We start from the raw sequence: 17,585 nt of genomic DNA, 5'->3' as shown, positions 1-17,585 counted from the left end.
CTTGATGTACCCCTTTCCCAATTTGGAACCAGTCTGTTGTTCTATGTGCAGTTCTAACTGTTGCTTTTTGACCTGCGCGCAGATTTCTCAGAAATCAGGTAAGGTGGTCTGGTATTCCCATCTCTAAGAATTTCCAGTTTGTTGTGATCCACATAGTCAAAGGCTTTGGCATAGTCAATGAAGCAGAAGTAGACGGTTTTCTGGAATTCTCTTACTTTTTCTATGATCCAACGGATTTTGGCAATTTGATCCCTGGTTCCTCTGCCTTTTCTGAATCCAGCTGAACATCTGAAAGTTCTCGGTTCACATACTGTTTAAGCCTAGCTTGGAGGATTTTGATCATGACCTTGCATGCATACATTCATTCAGTTCAGTTCAGCTCAGTTCAGTTCAGTCACTCAGTCATGTCTGATTCTTTGAGACCTCATGGACTGCAGCACACCAGGCTTCCCTGTCCATCACCAACGCCTGGAGTTTACTCAAACTCATTAAGTTGAGTGACTGAGTTGACTCATATACATTGAGTTGGGGATGCCATGCAACCATCTCATCCTCTGTTGTGCCCTTCACCTCCTGCCTTCAATCTTTCCCAGCATCAGGGGCTTTTCAAATGAGTCAGTTCTTCACATCAGGTGGCCAGAATATTGGATTTTCAGCTTCAGCATCAGTCCTTCCAATGAATATTCAGGACTGATTTCCTTTAGGATGGACTGGTTGGATCTCCTTGCAGTCCAAGGGACTCTCAAGAGTCTTCTCCAACACAACAGTTCAAAAGCATCAATTCTTCAGCGCTCAGCTTTCTTTATAGTCCAACTCTCACATCCATACATGACTACTGGAAAAACCATAGCCTTGACTAGATGGAACTTTGTTGGCAAAGTAATGTCTCTGCTTTGTAATATGTTGTCTAGGTTGGTCATAACTTTTCCTCCAAGGAGTAAGCATCTTTTGATTGCATGGCTGCAATCACCATCTGCAGTGATTTTGGAGCCCCCCAAAATAAAGTCTGACACTGTTTCCCATCTATTTGCCATGAAGTGTTGGGACCAGATGCCATGATCTTATTTTTCTGAATGTTGAGTTTTAAGCCAACTTTTTTACTCTCCTCTTTCACTTTCATTAAGAGGCTCTTTAATTCTTCTTTACTTTCTACCATAATATCTGTCAGATATCTGCATATCTGACATTACTGATATTTCTCCTGGCATTCTTGATTCCAGCTTGTGCTTCATCCAGCCCAGCATTTCTCATGATGTACTTTGAATATAAGTTAAATAAGCAGGGTGACAATATACAGCCTTGACGTACTCCTTTCCCTATTTGGAACCAGTCTGTTGTTTCAGGTCCAGTTCTAAATGTTGCTTCCTCCTGCATACAGATTTCTTAAGAGGCAGATCAGGTGGTCTGGTATTCCCATCTCTTGAAGAGTTTTCCACAGTTTGTTGTGGTCCACGTAATCAAAGGTTTTGGCATAGTCAATAAAGCAGAAGTATATATTTTTCTGGAACTCTCTTGCTTTTCAATGATCCAGTGGATGTTGGCAATTTGATCTCTGGTTCCTCTGCCTTTTCTAAATCCAGCTTGAACATCTGGAAGTTCATGGTTCACATACTGTTGAAGGCTGGCTTGGAGAATTTTGAGCATTACTTTACTAAAGTGTGAGATGAGTGCAATTGTGCAGTAGTTTGAGCATTCTTTGGCATTGCCTTTCTTTGGGATTGGAATGAAAACTGACCTTTTCCAGTCCTGTGGCCACTGCTGAGTTTTCCAAATTTGCTGACATATTGAGTGCAGCACTTTAACAGCATCATTATTTAGGATTTGAAATAACTAAGTAGAATTCCATTACCTCCACTAGCTTTGTTCGTAGTGATGCTTCCTAAGGCTCACTTGACTTCACACTCCAAGATTTCTGGCTCTAGGTGAGTGATCACACCATTGTGGTTATCTGGGTCGTTAAGATCTTTTTTGTACAGTTCTGTGTATTCTTGCAAGCTTTTCTTAGTATCTGCTGCTTCTGTTAGGTCCATACCATTTCTGTCCTTTATTGAGCCCATCTTTGCACGAAATGTTCCTTTTGTATCTCTGATTTTCTTGAAGAGATCTCTAGTCTTTTCCATTGTATTGTTTCTCTCTATTTCTTTGCACTGATCACTGAGGAAGGCATTCTTATCTCTCCTTGCTATTCTTTGGAACTCTGCATTCAGATGGCTATATCTTCCCTTTTCTTCTTTGCCTTTCCCTTCTCTTCCTTTCACAGCTATTTGTAAGGCCTCCTCAGACAACCATTTTGCCTTTTATGCATTTCTTTTTCTTGGGGATGGTTTCGATCACCACTCCTGTACAGGGTTATGAACCTCCATCCATAGTTATTCAGGCACTCTGTTTATCAGATCTAATCCCTTGATCTATTTGTTACTTCCACTGTATAATCAGAAGGGATTTGACTTAGGTTATACCTGGGTGGCCTAGTGGTATTCCCTACTTTCTTCAATTTAAATCTGAATTTTGCAATAAGGAGTTCATGATCTGAACCATATTCAGCTCCTGTCTTATTTTTGATGATTGTATAGAGCTTTTCCATCTTTGGCTGAAAAGAATATAATCAATATTATTTCTGTATTGACCATCTGGTGATATCCATGTGTAGAGTCATCTCCTGTGTTATTGGAAGAGGGTGCTTTTATGACCAGCACGTTCTTTTGTCAAAACTCTATTAGCCTTTGCCTTGCTTCATTTTGTATTCCAAGGCCAAACTTGCCTGTTACTCCAGATATCTCTTGACTTCCTACTTTTGCATTTCAGCCCTCCATGATGAAAAGGACGTCTTGTGTGTGTGTGTCTGTGGGTGTTAGTTGTGTAAGTTCTTGTAGGTCTTTATAGAACTATTCAACTTCAGCTTCTTTGGCATTAGTGGTTGAGGCATAGACTAGATTAATGTGGTATTAATACATATATACATTTGAATATTGCTCAGCCAAAAAGAATGAAATAATGCCATTTGCAGCAGCATGGATAAACCTAGAGACTGTCATAGACTGAAGTAAGTCAGAAAGAGAAAGACATATCAAATGATATTGCTTATATATGGAATCCTAAATAAAAAGTAAGGTACAAATGAATTTATTTACAAAACAGAAATAGAATCACAGATGGAGAAAACACTCTTATGGTTACTGGGGAGGGAGGGATAAATTGGGAGATTTGGATTGACATATACAGACTGCTGCTGCTGCTAAGTCACTTCAGTCGTGTCTGATTCTGTGAGACCCCAGAGACGGCAGCCCACCAGGCTCCCCCATCCCTGGGATTCTCCAGGCAAGAACACTGCAGTGGGTTGCCATTTTCTTCTCCAATGCATGAAAGTGAAAAGTGAAAGTGGAGTTGCTCAGTTGTGTCCGACTCTTAGCGACCCCATCGACTGCAGCCCATCAGGCTCCTCCATCCATGGGATTCTCTAGGTAAGAGTACTGGAGTGGGGTGCCATCACCTTCTCCTACTATGCATACAACAGATAGCTTATAAGGACCAACTGTAAAGCATAGGAAACTCTTCTCAATAGTCTGTAATGGCCTATATGGGAAAAGAACCCAACTGATTCACTTTACTGTCAACCTGAAACTAACACAGCATTGTAAATCAACTGCACTTCAATAAAATTTTTTTAAAATGTGCTCTCAATACTGGGCTAGTTTTATCCTTTACTCTATCCTGAGTCATAATTCACTGAAAGCTACTTTAGTATTCAAGTAGAATTCCAACTTAATGAGCTCTAATTGACATAAAAATTCACTCCTCATAAAAATGGAAGTTTACTGTAAAATGATGCAGAGGAGAATTTCTCTTTGTTTATTAATTTGTTTTTTAACCTGCAGAAAATGTTTAATATCACCAGTAGTTTGAAGTAAATTAACAGAAGAAAGGCTATGGTATGAAAAATAATGATTTGTTGCTTCCCTTGCAGTGGTGCCTGTATGAATAAATCAACTGTTTGATTACTTCTCTTTTCCTTGTTCAACAATTGTTATGCCTTTATGCTCAAAAATGTCTTCATAATAGAAAAATTATGCTGATAAACTACCATCCAGAGGTAACTAATGCTAGCATTTTCTTCTAGATTTGTGTGAGTATATGTAATTTGTTTATAGAAATTAGATATCTACCCTACTATTTAAAATATTAATTTTTCCCACTTAAGAATCCCTCCAATATTCTTTCTATTCGATAAAGTGACATCTAATACACTTTAGAAATTAATTAGTATTCCATAATAAGAATGGTACATAAATTATTCAGCCTATGTTGGACATTCATTGTTGTTTCCAATGTTTTTATTTACAGACTGCTGTTAAAAGTGTCCATATCCATGTATCTTTACATACATCTCTGATTAACCATTAGTATAGATTACCAAGTGCAGTTCTTTTAGACACAACAGGGAACTCTCTCATTTTTAAATACTACAGGAAAAGTATATTTTGATGGCAATTGTATTCAAGATTCAAATTGGTCTATATAATGACAAGGCATTGTTGTCTCAGGATGGAAATAGATCTTTGAGAGTAACAAATTTTTGGAAACATTATTGAAATGTTCCAACCCTGAAGTTTTAATCACTGACTTGTTGAGCTATAAGGAACATTCTTATCTTACAGATGAGGACATTATTATTCATTTAACATCTCTGTCATTCCTTAATATTTGAAGTCCTTGAGAACCAAAACTGTGTTCTTTTCAGATTTATGTCCTAGCATCTCGCACCATGCTTTTCTTAGAGCACATGTCCAGTAAATGTTTATGTAGATGTGAACAAAAATTAGGTGTTGAGTAGCTAAAAATTTACTAAAGTTCAAACAGCTAATTCAAGGTGGAGCTCACACTTGAACCTATCTATAACTCTTAACTTCTAACTCTGTGCTTGTCACTTTTACCAGTATCTCAGCCTGGGTTAAGCTGAGGCAATAATTTGGGTGCTCCTACTTTATGAGGACGTTCTATCTCTGGGAGTCAGAAAAGAGGAGAACGGGAATGAGGCAAGAAAGGTGGGAGCATAATTATGGGGATATGTTATCAAGGACCCCACTTTTGGTATCTAGGGTACCTGACTGCTTGATGTCATGAGATCATTTTCTGGGAAGGCAGTGGCACTTCAGGCTAGTTCACTGGTGGGAGGTAGGGAGACAAGTGTACCTGCCAGCTGCAGTTTGCTATGGAGCATTAACCTCTAGATGTGCATGGGTGGGTACTGAGCAGGCTCCTCTGCAGTGAGCAGTGTGTGTGGGGGGGCATGGCACACTGTTGGGTTGTGCCCACTAAAGTCAGTTGCTTTGGGAGCTGGGGTAGAACAAGTGGCAGAAGTCTCCAGAGACAAGTGGCTAAGAGGATCTGATTAGAGTCTTCAAGGTGTCTGATACAACCCAAATTACATGCAGATTCACTTAGCACATAAATATGAAAAATCTTGGACGTGGTGTTGAATTCATGGTGGATATATCCTGGAAAACAAGACCTCCTTCCTGTCCTCCAGGAGTTTACAGCTTTAAGTAAAATGCAGTTCTTGGGCTGATCATCTAAGTCCCTTTTTATTCTCACATCTTTCCTCAACCCTTCTCTATCCTAGTCTGTTTTCCAGTTGTTGTTGTTTAGTAGCTGAGTCTAACTCTTTGTGACCCCATGGACTGTATTGGCACCCACCATGGCGCCTCTGTCCATGGGATTCTCCAGGGAAGAATGCTGGAGTGGGTAGCCATTTCTTTCTCCAGGGGATATTCCTGACCTGGGGATCAAACCCACGTCTTCTGCATTTCATGCAGATTCTTTACCACTGAGCCACTAGGGAAGCTTCCCCGTTTTCAGGAGAACTGCATTTTCCTAGCATGGTAGGTTGGACAATGAAGACACTAGGGAGTTTGAAGAGTGGGAGAAGAGGGTAGCCTCCTCTCACCTTTGCCATACCTGCTTCTGGTGACATCTCCAGCAGCAACTGAATCTTTTCTGGAGTGCCAGCTCAAGGCATTTTTTGCTGGGGTTCTGGCCTCATGTTTGGGCCTGCCTCCTGCAATACCCTAATCGCCAATGTCCCTCCAGCCCCAGGAGTGGTAGTGGCTTCCTGCTGTTGCTAACTTACAGTTTGTCTCATTGTCCCCTAATTGGTTTACAAGCTCATGTATTACTTAGTAACCAGTTCCTGGTATGAATTCTATCTGTTTATGAGACTTGAGTGGTATCCTTTTTCCTAACTGGACCTCAGTGAAAACAGTTTTTCCCAAGGAAATCAATCCATAATCCTTAATAGTTTCATTGATCATGCAGCAAATAATAATCAGTTAGAATAACAGTAACAGGGTGAATATTAACTGTTCACAGCCAGTTAATGAAAATCATTGGAGAAATAGGTTTTTAAATGTAGATCAAAGCAATTTTGTTTGAAGCCATGAGGAGTTAATATAAAACTATGAACTAGAGGGATGAGCATAATCTTGTCAGGATAAACATTTTTCTTTATGGACAGAGAACATTAGAATTCAAACATGTGTTTTGAATGCTGACTCTTTAATTTTGAAAGAAAGCTGCATGTGTAAAACTGATAACAGGAAAAAAACTATTATTTTCTCTTTGACATTCCAATACTTTCATTTCCTTCTTCTGAATATGAGGCTGGGTATAGAGGGTGAGATATGGAAAAGATTTTTAGGGAGGTCAGCTCTCTTTCTCCATCTACTGTGCAGCCTCAAATGATCTGTGTGGATAATGCAATGCAAGCATTTGCACAGCTGAGGTATGGTCTTAGAAAAAAAAAAATGGTATTTGGAGTTTTTATCAACTCTAAGGAATATTAATATTATTGTTAACATTATAATCTATGTTGATATCTGTCATTATTCTACTAGATGCTTTATATATGTTATCTCGTGAATCTTCATAATATCCTTTAAACTTGGTATCATTTGACCTATTTTATAGATGTGTAAAGCAAGAGAGGCAAAATAATATGCCCAGTGTTTCAGAGAGAGTAAATACTAGAGCTGGGTATCAAATCCATGTCTATTGGATCAGACCCTTCTTTTTCCCCCTACACTGTGTCACTACTCTCACTACATAAAACTACATTTCTATTTTAATATAGGACCTGAAAATAAAAATGATGATAGAATTGATAGTATATAGATAGATCTTTCTAAAATCTATTATAGTTTAAATTTTACTGTGTTCCTTGAAAGTGGAGAATGTGAATTATTTTTCTTGACTGTTCTCTTCTGAAGGGAGAAGTTCTAAGAATTGTGAGATAGAGTCTATAGAAGATAATGGTCAGACCTCCTAATTTTATGGTGAGAATCTTCAGTCCAGAGATAGAATATGATCCAAGCAATGAAGTTACTACCTCTCAGAATCTCCATTCAAGGACAGGCATTAGGTATTCAATGAGACTTCAACAGGGGAGAGGAGAATGGAGTTTAAGTGAAACACTTGGACAGGCTCTGCTTACTAATTGCAGCAGATGGACATTTCCTGTTACATTTAGCAAGGGTCCCCAGTGTGGACTGCTCCTGCATGTTTCTTTGAAAATTCTAAGAAATAAGGACTCTTGGGAGGAAGGAGACAGTTGAAGGTGCTAGGTATCAACACATGAGCAGAATCCTGTAACTTCCTAAAGGCGATCTTGGATTGAAAGGCCAATTGCCACAAACTGGGAGAAAATCAAAGCATAGCTCCCAGTTTAGTCTTGGGAACCTGATCAAGAAATAGGGTAATTTTTAAGGTCATTGTGTGTAATATCCTTTTATGAATCATCTCATAAGAAATTTTTCTGAAGAGCTGAAAGTAGGAGTCAAATATATATTATGATCCCAAGAAAGTGAATACCCAGGACAAATGTAATGTTTCTATGCAGCCTCAGAAATGTCTAAGAGTTGAAACCAGCTATAAATCTTATTTATATCTAAGTATGCTATAAACCAATCCATCAGATTCTGGGTATAGTGATTATAGGCTGAGATTAGGGTTAAACAGACATGAATTGTGAAATTGCTCTTTATTCTTTTGTATGACCTTGGGTCTGTGACCTACTTAACTGATATTAGTCTCAGTTTTTTAAATCTCTAAAATGGGAGATAATAATACCCTTTGCTTGGCTAATGTCATTAGAGGTGTCTAGTCCAACTAACAAAAGCTATATCGTTTCCTCTGTAATTACATGATGTAGTTGCTCTGAGAAAAAGGTTACAGTGTCTCCCCCATCAATTAAGGCAATCTGTCACACTTGATTAATTCAGCCCACTCCAGTGCACTCAGCAACTTGATACACTTACAAAGGGACACCTACATACCAAGAGAATGTGCTGCCTTGGATAATAGTTAAAGAAATCAGCCACTGGTTGTCAGTATTGGAAGGCTCTGTTATCCAATTAAATGTCTGTGGCTAATGGGGTTCTTGATAAGCTACACAAATAGACAATGATTTTTCTCTTCATTAAAGAGTAACAGTGAAATAATTTTGCAATATACTCATTACAAAAGTGACCACAGTAAGAAGGTATGAAAAGGGCAGAATATTTGAATTAGTTTATGATAAAGAAAAAATTGAGTGACTTTGCATGTGATATTTTGCTTCATGGATAACTTTGCCTGGCCTTAGCCCTTAGTTGGAGAAGGAAATGGCAACCCACTCCAGTATTCTTGCCTAGAGAATCCCATGGACAGAGGAGCCTGGTGGGCTGCTGTCCATGGGGTCACACAGAGTTGGACACGACTGAAGCGACTTAGCATGCATGCATGCATTGGAGAAGGAAATGGCAACCCACTCCAGTATTCTTGCCTGGAGTATCCCAGGGACAGAGGAGCCTGGTGGGCTGCCATCTATGGGGTTGCACAGAGTCGGACACCACTGAAGCGACTTAGCAGCAGCAGCAGCAGCAGCAGCAGCAGCCCTTAGTTGGGCTTCCCTGATGGCTCAGTGGTAACAAATCTGCCTACAATACAGGAGAGGCAAGTTCATTCCCTGGCTTGGTAAGATCCCCTGGAGGAGGAACTAACAACCACTGCAGTATTCTTGCCTGGAGAATCCCATGGGTAAAGGAACCTGGTGGACTACAGTCCATGGGGTCGCAAAAAAGTTAGTGACAGCGACTAAACAGCAACAACAAAGCCCTTAGTTGTGTCTTTAATTCTCAAAACCACCCTGTGGCAATTTGTTTCTGTTCAGCTGTCTTTCCCTTTCCCATCCCAAGAGAATGGGACCTGTCGTTGGGGACCTGTCATTGTCTGTTAGATGAGTCCCTGCTTTAAACAGAATGGCAGTGAAGATACAAGACAGTTGTGTCATAAAACTCAATGTGGTGACATTTTCCCCTTTTGCTTTGATGCTGTTTTAATACATAAAAGTAATACATACACAGTACACAATATTTAGAATTGAGAATCATGTAACAAAGGAAATAACATCATTCATAACCAGCTGTGGTCATTTTTAAAACAAAAAATGATTTGACTTCCAGGTTTAGAAGCATTAAACAAAGAAAGGAATGATGTTCTCAGATGGCTTGATGAATTGCATAGGATGGCTCTAAGTGATAGTCACAGTAAAAGAAAATATGGGGAATCAATCCATCTGAAGAAAAATATCTGCAGGCAAGATACGTATCCAGGTTTGTTAAAAATCAAAACTATTTTAATTTGTGCTTTTTAATCAGAAATAGGAAAAGCCTCATCATGATTAAATGAAATGTCATAAGGACTAAAATAAGCATTAATATAAACAGAACCAGAGTATAGAAATCAGATCACTATTTGTTTTTAATTGGGGTGTAGTTGCTTTACAATGTTGTATTCATTTCTGCTGTACAATTAAGTGAATCAACTATATGTATACACATATCCCCTCCCTCTTGGACCCCTCCAACCCCCTACCTGCATTGCATCCATCTCTGTCATCACAGAGCCCTGAGCTGAGCTCCCGGCAGATCACTTATTGTTTGAAGAGCAACATAATTATTCCAGTTAGAAGTAGAAAAAGCATCAAGTACATTAAATTAAAAGTATAACCATTTCCTTGTACAGTGTTCTTCAGGTTAAAAAGTTTAAATTTGTTATGATTATCCCTTATTATAATTATGATGCAATTATTGGCCTTATTTATTAGATGTGATTTTTCCCACTTTAGACATGAGGAAAATGAGGTTTAGTCAACTACTCATGTCCTAAAATGAGTTACTAACCTGTGTTGCATATTATGTTGCACCTTATGACAGATTGCAATATTTCCTTAGAGTAGATCACATGAATACATCATGTAATTGAATGTTATCCAACTCTTGTAGTTTAAGAATATTTTTTTAAATTTGTAGGAAAAACTCAAAAGCTTAGAGAGAGCCATATTGATAAAATGGAAAAAAAAAAAAACAAAACAAAACATGAGTTGGGACTAATTGGTCCACCCATCATGTGCCAGTCTCAAGCCTCTCAACAGAACCCTGAGAACTGTTTAAAAACTGTTCCCACAATTCGATTTGCTGTTATTGTTATTTATGGTGTTTGTTTGAAGTGAAAGACAAAAGTTATAAATGAACAATGGATAGGTATTTTAAAAAAGAAAATTCTGACCCACAATGTGTAGTAACCAGCCTGGAAACCAACCCATTTTCTAGACTAACCAGCTTAGGAAGACAACCTACTGTCTGCAAGTCAGACTTACAGGAATTCAGACCATTGTCTCCAGCTGGTTAACTCAGGATGCCACTAGAAAACTCCTGGAATGATCAACCCCCAAATGGCCAGGACTTGATTAATAATGGATGGCTTCCCTAATTTTTGTCACTGCTTCCAACTTAGGGCCAACTAGAGAATGCCAAGCATGGACCCCTAATTAATCACGCAGGATGCCTCACTTCTAGTTAGCCCACCTCCAACTTTCCCATGCTTTACACTCCCAATCCGGGCACACCTGAGACTTCTTTTCTTTCCACTATAAACTTCTACCATTCTTCTGCCTGCCTCTGAGCCTCTGCCAAAACACAAGTAATGCTCACTGACATTCTTGCTATCTCAAGCTTTGAATAAATACATTGCTTTTCTCATTTGGGTGATCTTTTAAAAATTTTCCACACAAGAAGAGCTTTATTATTTTTATTAAAATGATGCATGATCATTATCAAAAAGCTCAAGCAATAGAAGAGAGGAAAATATAAAATCTCATCAGCCAGAAATAATCACCATCACTGTTAGATGAATATAAGACCAGATATTTCTTTGTGTCTACAGACAGACAAATATCAATCGATAGATTGATAGAAGAATAGGTGCTGAGATAGATGAATGGGAATGATTTTCATAAAATGGCATCACAGAACACATTCTATTTTAAATTAAATTTAATACATTATTTTATTATAAGAAATGAAAATAAACAGAAGTGAGCTGAGCACCCAATAACTATTTCTTCCCCAAACATATACTAGTTCCTAATAGATTCTCTTAAAGTTAGGTAAAAATAGTGTGAAAAAGTAAGATACGCAAGTCACTCTTTTGAATTCTGGATCTCAAGTTTAATGGTATCAAATGCCTGCCTTTATGAAAACTAGGACAAACTCAGATTAACATTTCTTCCTCCCCCGTTTTCCCTCACATCTGAATATCAATTATTCATATTAGTATATTTGTTTTGTCAAAGTTGGTAATATTTGCATTATTTTCTATACAAATAACTTCTGTTGAAATCTGTAGATTCCATGACTGTTCTAAAACTGCTTCCTTTTGTCAGCCTTTTTGATTCCCTCTGTCTCTCTTCCTTTCTTTTTCTTTTTTGTTTCAGAGTAGGGGCAGAGGCAAGATTAGGGGAAGCATTCATAAACTCCTGACATTATGGTTTTCTTTGACAAAGAACTGAAGCACTGATTTGCCCTCTTCCGAATTATTGTCAGATATCCTGTACTATGTATAATATTTCACCTGGTTAGAGGAATATCTTGTTTTTCTGGTAGAATACACTAGGCCTTCAGTTAATTCACTCAATATGTAGGTTTGGGAAATTGTATCCCTGCTGGCATTTTCTTATTCTGGCTCACTCATCACATGACATGACACTTATTCATATGAATTTGCCTTTTTTTTTTTTTTTTGCATTCCTCCTTATTCTTTTAGTCTACTCTGAAAATTAAAGATATATAATGAAAATCTCTAGTAGTCATGTACAGACTTGAGAGTTGGACCATAAAGAAGGCTGAGCACTGAAGAATTGATGGTTTCAAACTGTGGTGCTGGAGAAGACTTGAGAGTCCCTTGGACAGCAAGGAGATCAAACTAGTCAGTCCGAAAGGTGATCAACCCTGAATATTCATTGAAAGGACTGATGCTGAAGCTGAAGCTCCAGTACTTTGGTTACCTGATACAAAAAGCTGACTCATTGGAAAAGACCCTGATGTTGGGAAAGAGTGAGGGCAGAAGGAGAAGGGGACCACAGAGGATGAAATGGTTGGATGTCATCACTGATTCAATGGACATGAATTTGAGCAAACTCCAGGAGACAGTGAAAGACAGGGAAGCCTGGTGTGCTGCAGTCTATGGGGCTCATCTTCTTTCCCCAAGGTGGTTCTCAGGAGTCAATAATTGTAGTAAAAATGTTAGAATCTGCACCAAGTCATACTCAGATTTCCTACATCTTCCCTCAATCTGCTGCTTTTCAAAGTTGATAACTTTTGCAACTTTTGAACTTCCCCCATTTTCCTGCTTTCTGCTTTCACTTTTCCAGTGTTGGAAGGGAGAGTCAGTAAACTTAAACATCAGGAGCATTGGATGGGAGTGGTATATGAATTCTTTATGTCGGTGGTCACTAACCTTTGAGTGAGGAGCAGAGAATCTCATGAAAGGTGCAGAGTTTTTGAAGGAGGTTTTCAAATGCATTTGCATTCCAAAAATTGTCTGCAGGCTGAATAAAAACAGTACTTATGTATTAGTATATTTCAAATGAATTCAGGTGCTGTTTTATGGTGAATAAAATGGAAAGTAATTTAAATGCATTACTGAATTCTTTATAGCTCTTTGTCATTATGTATTTAGGTGAGGCAATATAGAAGTACTAAGCAGCTGCAGATGGAAAGCCATGTCACATGTAACCTTGAGAAAGTTATTTAACTACTGTGAGCCCCACCATAAAGTGAGTTGATAATAGTGTCTGTCTTACAAGGTTGTTATAAGCCTAAAGGAAATAATCCATGCAAAGCATTTGTCGTGATGCCATGACACTCACGAGCACTCAATGTCAGTGACTACAGTTACAATCAATGGATACTATCATATGAAGATCTAATAATTGTTTGGAAGAGGATATTCTTATTTTAATGTTGGGAATCACAGCAGGGCCAGATAAGCCTCTTGACTCTTTGGACATGGCTTATCTACTTCCATTAGATTAAATTACATAAGTGCTTCAGCTGCAAGAAAATGTATTGAACATGTTTCCAAAGAAAAAAAGCTGATGGCAGTTTAGCATGTAGCATGTGGCATCTATTTGAATGCATGAGATGTCCCAGATTGATTTCCAGAAGGAGCAGACACTGACTTGAAGATTAGCATGAGGAATTTTATTTGGAGGGCTCTCAGGACCAATACAGAGGAAGGAAAGGGAAGAAAATAAGATTGGGCAGAAGAAGAAGTGAGGTATTGATTCAGTTTTTTTAAAGATTTTTTTTGATGTGAATCATTTTTTAAAGTTCTTATTGAATTTGTTTTCAATATTGCTTCTGTTTCGTGTTTTGAATTTTTGGGCCCCAAGGCATGTGGGATCTTGGTTCGCTGACCAGGGTTTGAACCCACACCCCTTGTACTGGAAGGTAAAATCTTAACCACTGGACCACCATGAAAGTCCCTGATTCAATTTAAAGGAAGGCCATAGCTGACTTCCACAGAGAGTTCTTAAGTTATGATAGCCCACCAGAGTGGTCTTAAGTTGTGATGCGGAGGGCTGTACCTTTACATTCTCACACTGACCAGTGCTTGCATGCCACTTGCATACCTCTGCTTGAGGCAACTGTCCTCAGCTGAGGGTAGTTTCTGGTGGGGGCTCAGCTTGAAGGTTTGACAGCTGGTAGTCTCCTGGCAGGTGGGGGCAAAAGTTCTTCAGGTCTGAAGGGGGGTTTGAGTGGACACAGCAGAATCCTCTCCATTAGCTATGGCCTGCTCTTGAACAATCATGTGTTCTCTCCTCAAAATAGTTTTGAAATGGCATTCAAAATAAATTTCAGAGCTAGTTTACTTGCTGCTTTAAAACATGCATCTAACTACTATTTTTATTGTATAATCTGATCATGATATGAAATAGATAATGAAAAATATCAATGTTTTGGTTAGCAGAAATGCATTTAATTTGTGATTAACATGGTTTGAGATGTTGACTGTAGCTGCTGCATTGAGTCTGACTGAACCTGGCTATACATCTATATTTTAAAGACTATATATACATATGTGTGTATTTGCACACATATATTCAGATCTGTTTTGTGAGCAAGCTTGATTTTTACATGTGCATATAAGAGCAGCATTTTTTCTCAGGTCAGTGTCAGGCACTGTAGGAAACATAAAGAATCAGAAGCATCCCAGTCCTCAGGGAACTAAGAGGAGATAAAACATCTGCACAGTGATTGTTTGTAGCAGACCACTTTTAAAAATCAGTCCTGAATATTCACTGGAAGGACTGATGCTGAAGCTGAAACTCCAATACTTTGGCTACCTGATGCAAAGAGCTGACTCATTTGGAAAGACCCTGATGCTGGGAAAAACTGAGGGCAGGAGGAGAAGGGGAAGACAGAATGAGATGGTTGGATGGCATCACCGACTCAATGGACATGGGTTTGGGTGGACTCTGGGAGTTGGTGATGGACAGGGAGGCCTGGAGTGCTGAGGTTCATGGGGTCACAAAGAGTCAGACATGACTGAGCGACTAAACTGAACTGAACTTTCTTTTTTTTTTTTCCCCACACTTTCAGTCCCTTTAATTAGGGGCTCTGAGGAGAGGGCAGAATGGCAGGCAGGGTAGAGAAGGTGGTGCTTCTTATGCCCCTTTTGGCAACCAGTTAGTCCTCATCCTCTGGCAGCTGGATCTTGCTGGGGTCGAAGCAGCTGGATTCCATGATGGGGAGGCCATGGGCCTCTCGGTATTTCACAAGCCTCTCAGCTTCCCGGCGGGCCCGCTCCTGCATCCTGTAGTCAGGCAGATAAGCCACAAAGGCGCTGCCAAGGACCAAGACGATGGAGAATCCGAAGAAGAAGACAACTCTCATGTTCCAGCCGTCCACAGCAGGGCCCTTGCCATAACCGTGGGAATCTGGGTTCTTCTCATAGAGGTTTTCGTCCTCGGGTTCTGGGTCCTCCTGCCAGCGTAAAGTCGGTTCTGACGGCCGCTTTCCCGCCAGAGTGGACGGGGCAATCACAGCCCTGGAGGAGCTAGATTCCCAGCGAACACGGGCAGCCGGGAGCCCTCGCGTCGCCGCTACGGCCAAAAGGCGGCGGCCGCACAAACCCAACATCCCAGCCGCCATAACAGATCGTTCTGCAAGCTCTCGGGGTCGGGACGGAAGTGTGACTCCGCGCAGCTGCAGTTGACCTAAGCGCGAGAGTTGTCGCTCCGCCCCCGCCGCACTAAATAGGTCCTGAATCAGGACTTTGCTTTCGAACGGGTGAGAGGTTCTCTTTGCCTCACTCTGTCATGACTTCAGGGAAGCAACCACCTTCTTATCCTCTCAGTCAGACTATCTGAACTGAACTTTCAAAAAGACTTAAGAGGCCTGGCATGGGCTTGACAGGATGGATAGAAGAGCAGCGTATTCAGGAGGAGGCTGTGTGTAGCCAAATTCAAGTCCCAGCTCTGTTACCTCCTAGCTCTGTGACATTAGACAGCATACTTGACTGTTTGTGCCTCACTTTCCTTATCTGTGAAATGGGTTTAATAGTACCAGTACTACAGGGTTGTTAGGAGGGTGACCTAAGTTAACATACAGGTATGAGTTTTGTCTATGATCCAGTGCAAGAAACATGATCCTTTTTTCTTTAAAATAATCAAATTAATGTACTCAGAACTCCTCCCTACCTGAGTCAGAATTGAAATTTATGTTTTTGCAGCGAATCTAGAGTTGTATGAGAATCACAATATTTTGTTGTTGTTAAATCTGCAAAGAATCTCCTTTTCCTTTTTAAACTGAACAATAATTTACAATAGTGTGCTAGTTGGAGGTATACAGCAAAGTGATTCAGTTATATGTGTATGTATTTATGTAGTATATTCTTTTTCAGATTCTTTTACATTATAGATTATTACAAGATAATGAACATAACCTGTGCTATACAATAAATCCTTTCGTTTATTTATTTTATATATAGTGGGATGTATCTGCTTTTCTCTGTCTGATTTACTTCAATTAGCATAATATCCACTAAGTCCGTCCATTTTGTACAAATGGCAATATTTCATTCTTCTTTATAGCTGAGTGATATTCCATTGTGTATATATCTATTCACAGATTCACAGGGAAGCTTGGCATGCTACAGTCCATGGGGTCATGTAGAGTCAGACATGACTTGGTGACTGACAACAACTTCTTTACCCATTCATCTGTTGGTAGACATTTAGATTGCTTCCATATCTTAGGTGTTATAAATAGTGCTGCTATGAACATTATATATATTAATATATTTTCAAATTAGAGTTTTTGTCTTTTCCAGATAAATGCCTGGGAGTGGGGTTGCTGGATCATTCGGTAACTATATTTGTAGTTGTTTTTTTTTTAAAGGAAGCTCCACATCATTTTCCATAGTGGTTGTACCAATTTACATTCCCACCCACAGTGTGGGAGTGTTCCCTTTTATCCCTACTCTCTCTAACAAATTGAGAATCACACTATTGAAGAATACTTGAAGAATAACCTTCTGGTCTGCAGGGCACACTGGTCATCCCTGTCACATGCACTTCCTCTGCTCCCTATCAAAGGGGAATTTAGATTTTTTTTTTTGAGGCTAAAAACTACATACTGTAGTCTCTGACCTTCTCAGACACACCTCGCTGTCATCTCATCTGAGGCTGGCATCTTCCTGGTTGTAGACCATGGAGCAGCACATCATTCTCCATCACTTCTGAACTTTCCAGACTACTACTCCCCCATTCTCCAGAAAAAGTCTCTCAAAACCTTTCCTGTCTAAGGGCTAATTCATTTCCTTTCCCAATCCTGGGGTGTTACGAGGTTCAGATATGCTTCTGTCAAAATGATGCTGTTCCATTCCCAGAGAAAGAATAATGGGCAGGCTGAATGTGAACTCAAAGAAGGCAAGTGTTTTGTTGAGTGATGGGAAGGGAGGTTATCTGTAAAGCAATGTTTTGAAGAGTTATAACATCAAATGAAATCTTGGACTATTCAGATACAACTCAAGTGGAAGTAAGTTGAAAAATGAAAAAATTTAGAAATAGAAGAGAGGAATCTTATTAGAAAAAAAGAAATAATGGAATCCTAAATATTTAGCCATTATAATTATCACATCAAATACCTTGATGAGCATCTGAAAAGCTGAATGAAAATAAAATGCTATCGTATTTAATTTTTTATTAA

The 17,585-nt window shown here is 39.3% G+C and overlaps 1 protein-coding gene across 1 annotated transcript; it reads right to left on the bottom strand.

Annotated features, from left to right (window-relative positions):
• Positions 1–14,964: 14,964 nt before the first annotated feature.
• On the bottom strand, positions 14,965–15,739 carry LOC120876044 (NADH dehydrogenase [ubiquinone] 1 beta subcomplex subunit 11, mitochondrial-like). Its single transcript, XM_040257761.1, has one exon. The coding sequence runs from the start codon at positions 15,525–15,527 to the stop codon at positions 15,063–15,065; it is 465 nt and encodes a 154-aa protein (XP_040113695.1). The 5' UTR covers positions 15,528–15,739; the 3' UTR covers positions 14,965–15,062.
• Between the last annotated feature and the right edge of the window lie 1,846 nt (positions 15,740–17,585).

This window comes from Oryx dammah, unplaced genomic scaffold (assembly GCF_014754425.2).
Source record: "Oryx dammah isolate SB20612 unplaced genomic scaffold, SCBI_Odam_1.1 HiC_scaffold_17, whole genome shotgun sequence".
In the NCBI taxonomy this organism is placed as follows: Eukaryota; Metazoa; Chordata; class Mammalia; order Artiodactyla; family Bovidae; genus Oryx; species Oryx dammah.
The sequence above is the reverse complement of the archived record's forward strand: the minus strand, read 5'-3'. Positions and strand labels throughout refer to the sequence as shown.

What these genes read in the sequence shown, in the direction of transcription:
- LOC120876044 (XM_040257761.1), bottom strand. Translation starts at nt 15,527, where the DNA reads ATGGCGGCTGGGATGTTGGGTTTGTGCGGCCGCCGCCTTTTGGCCGTA.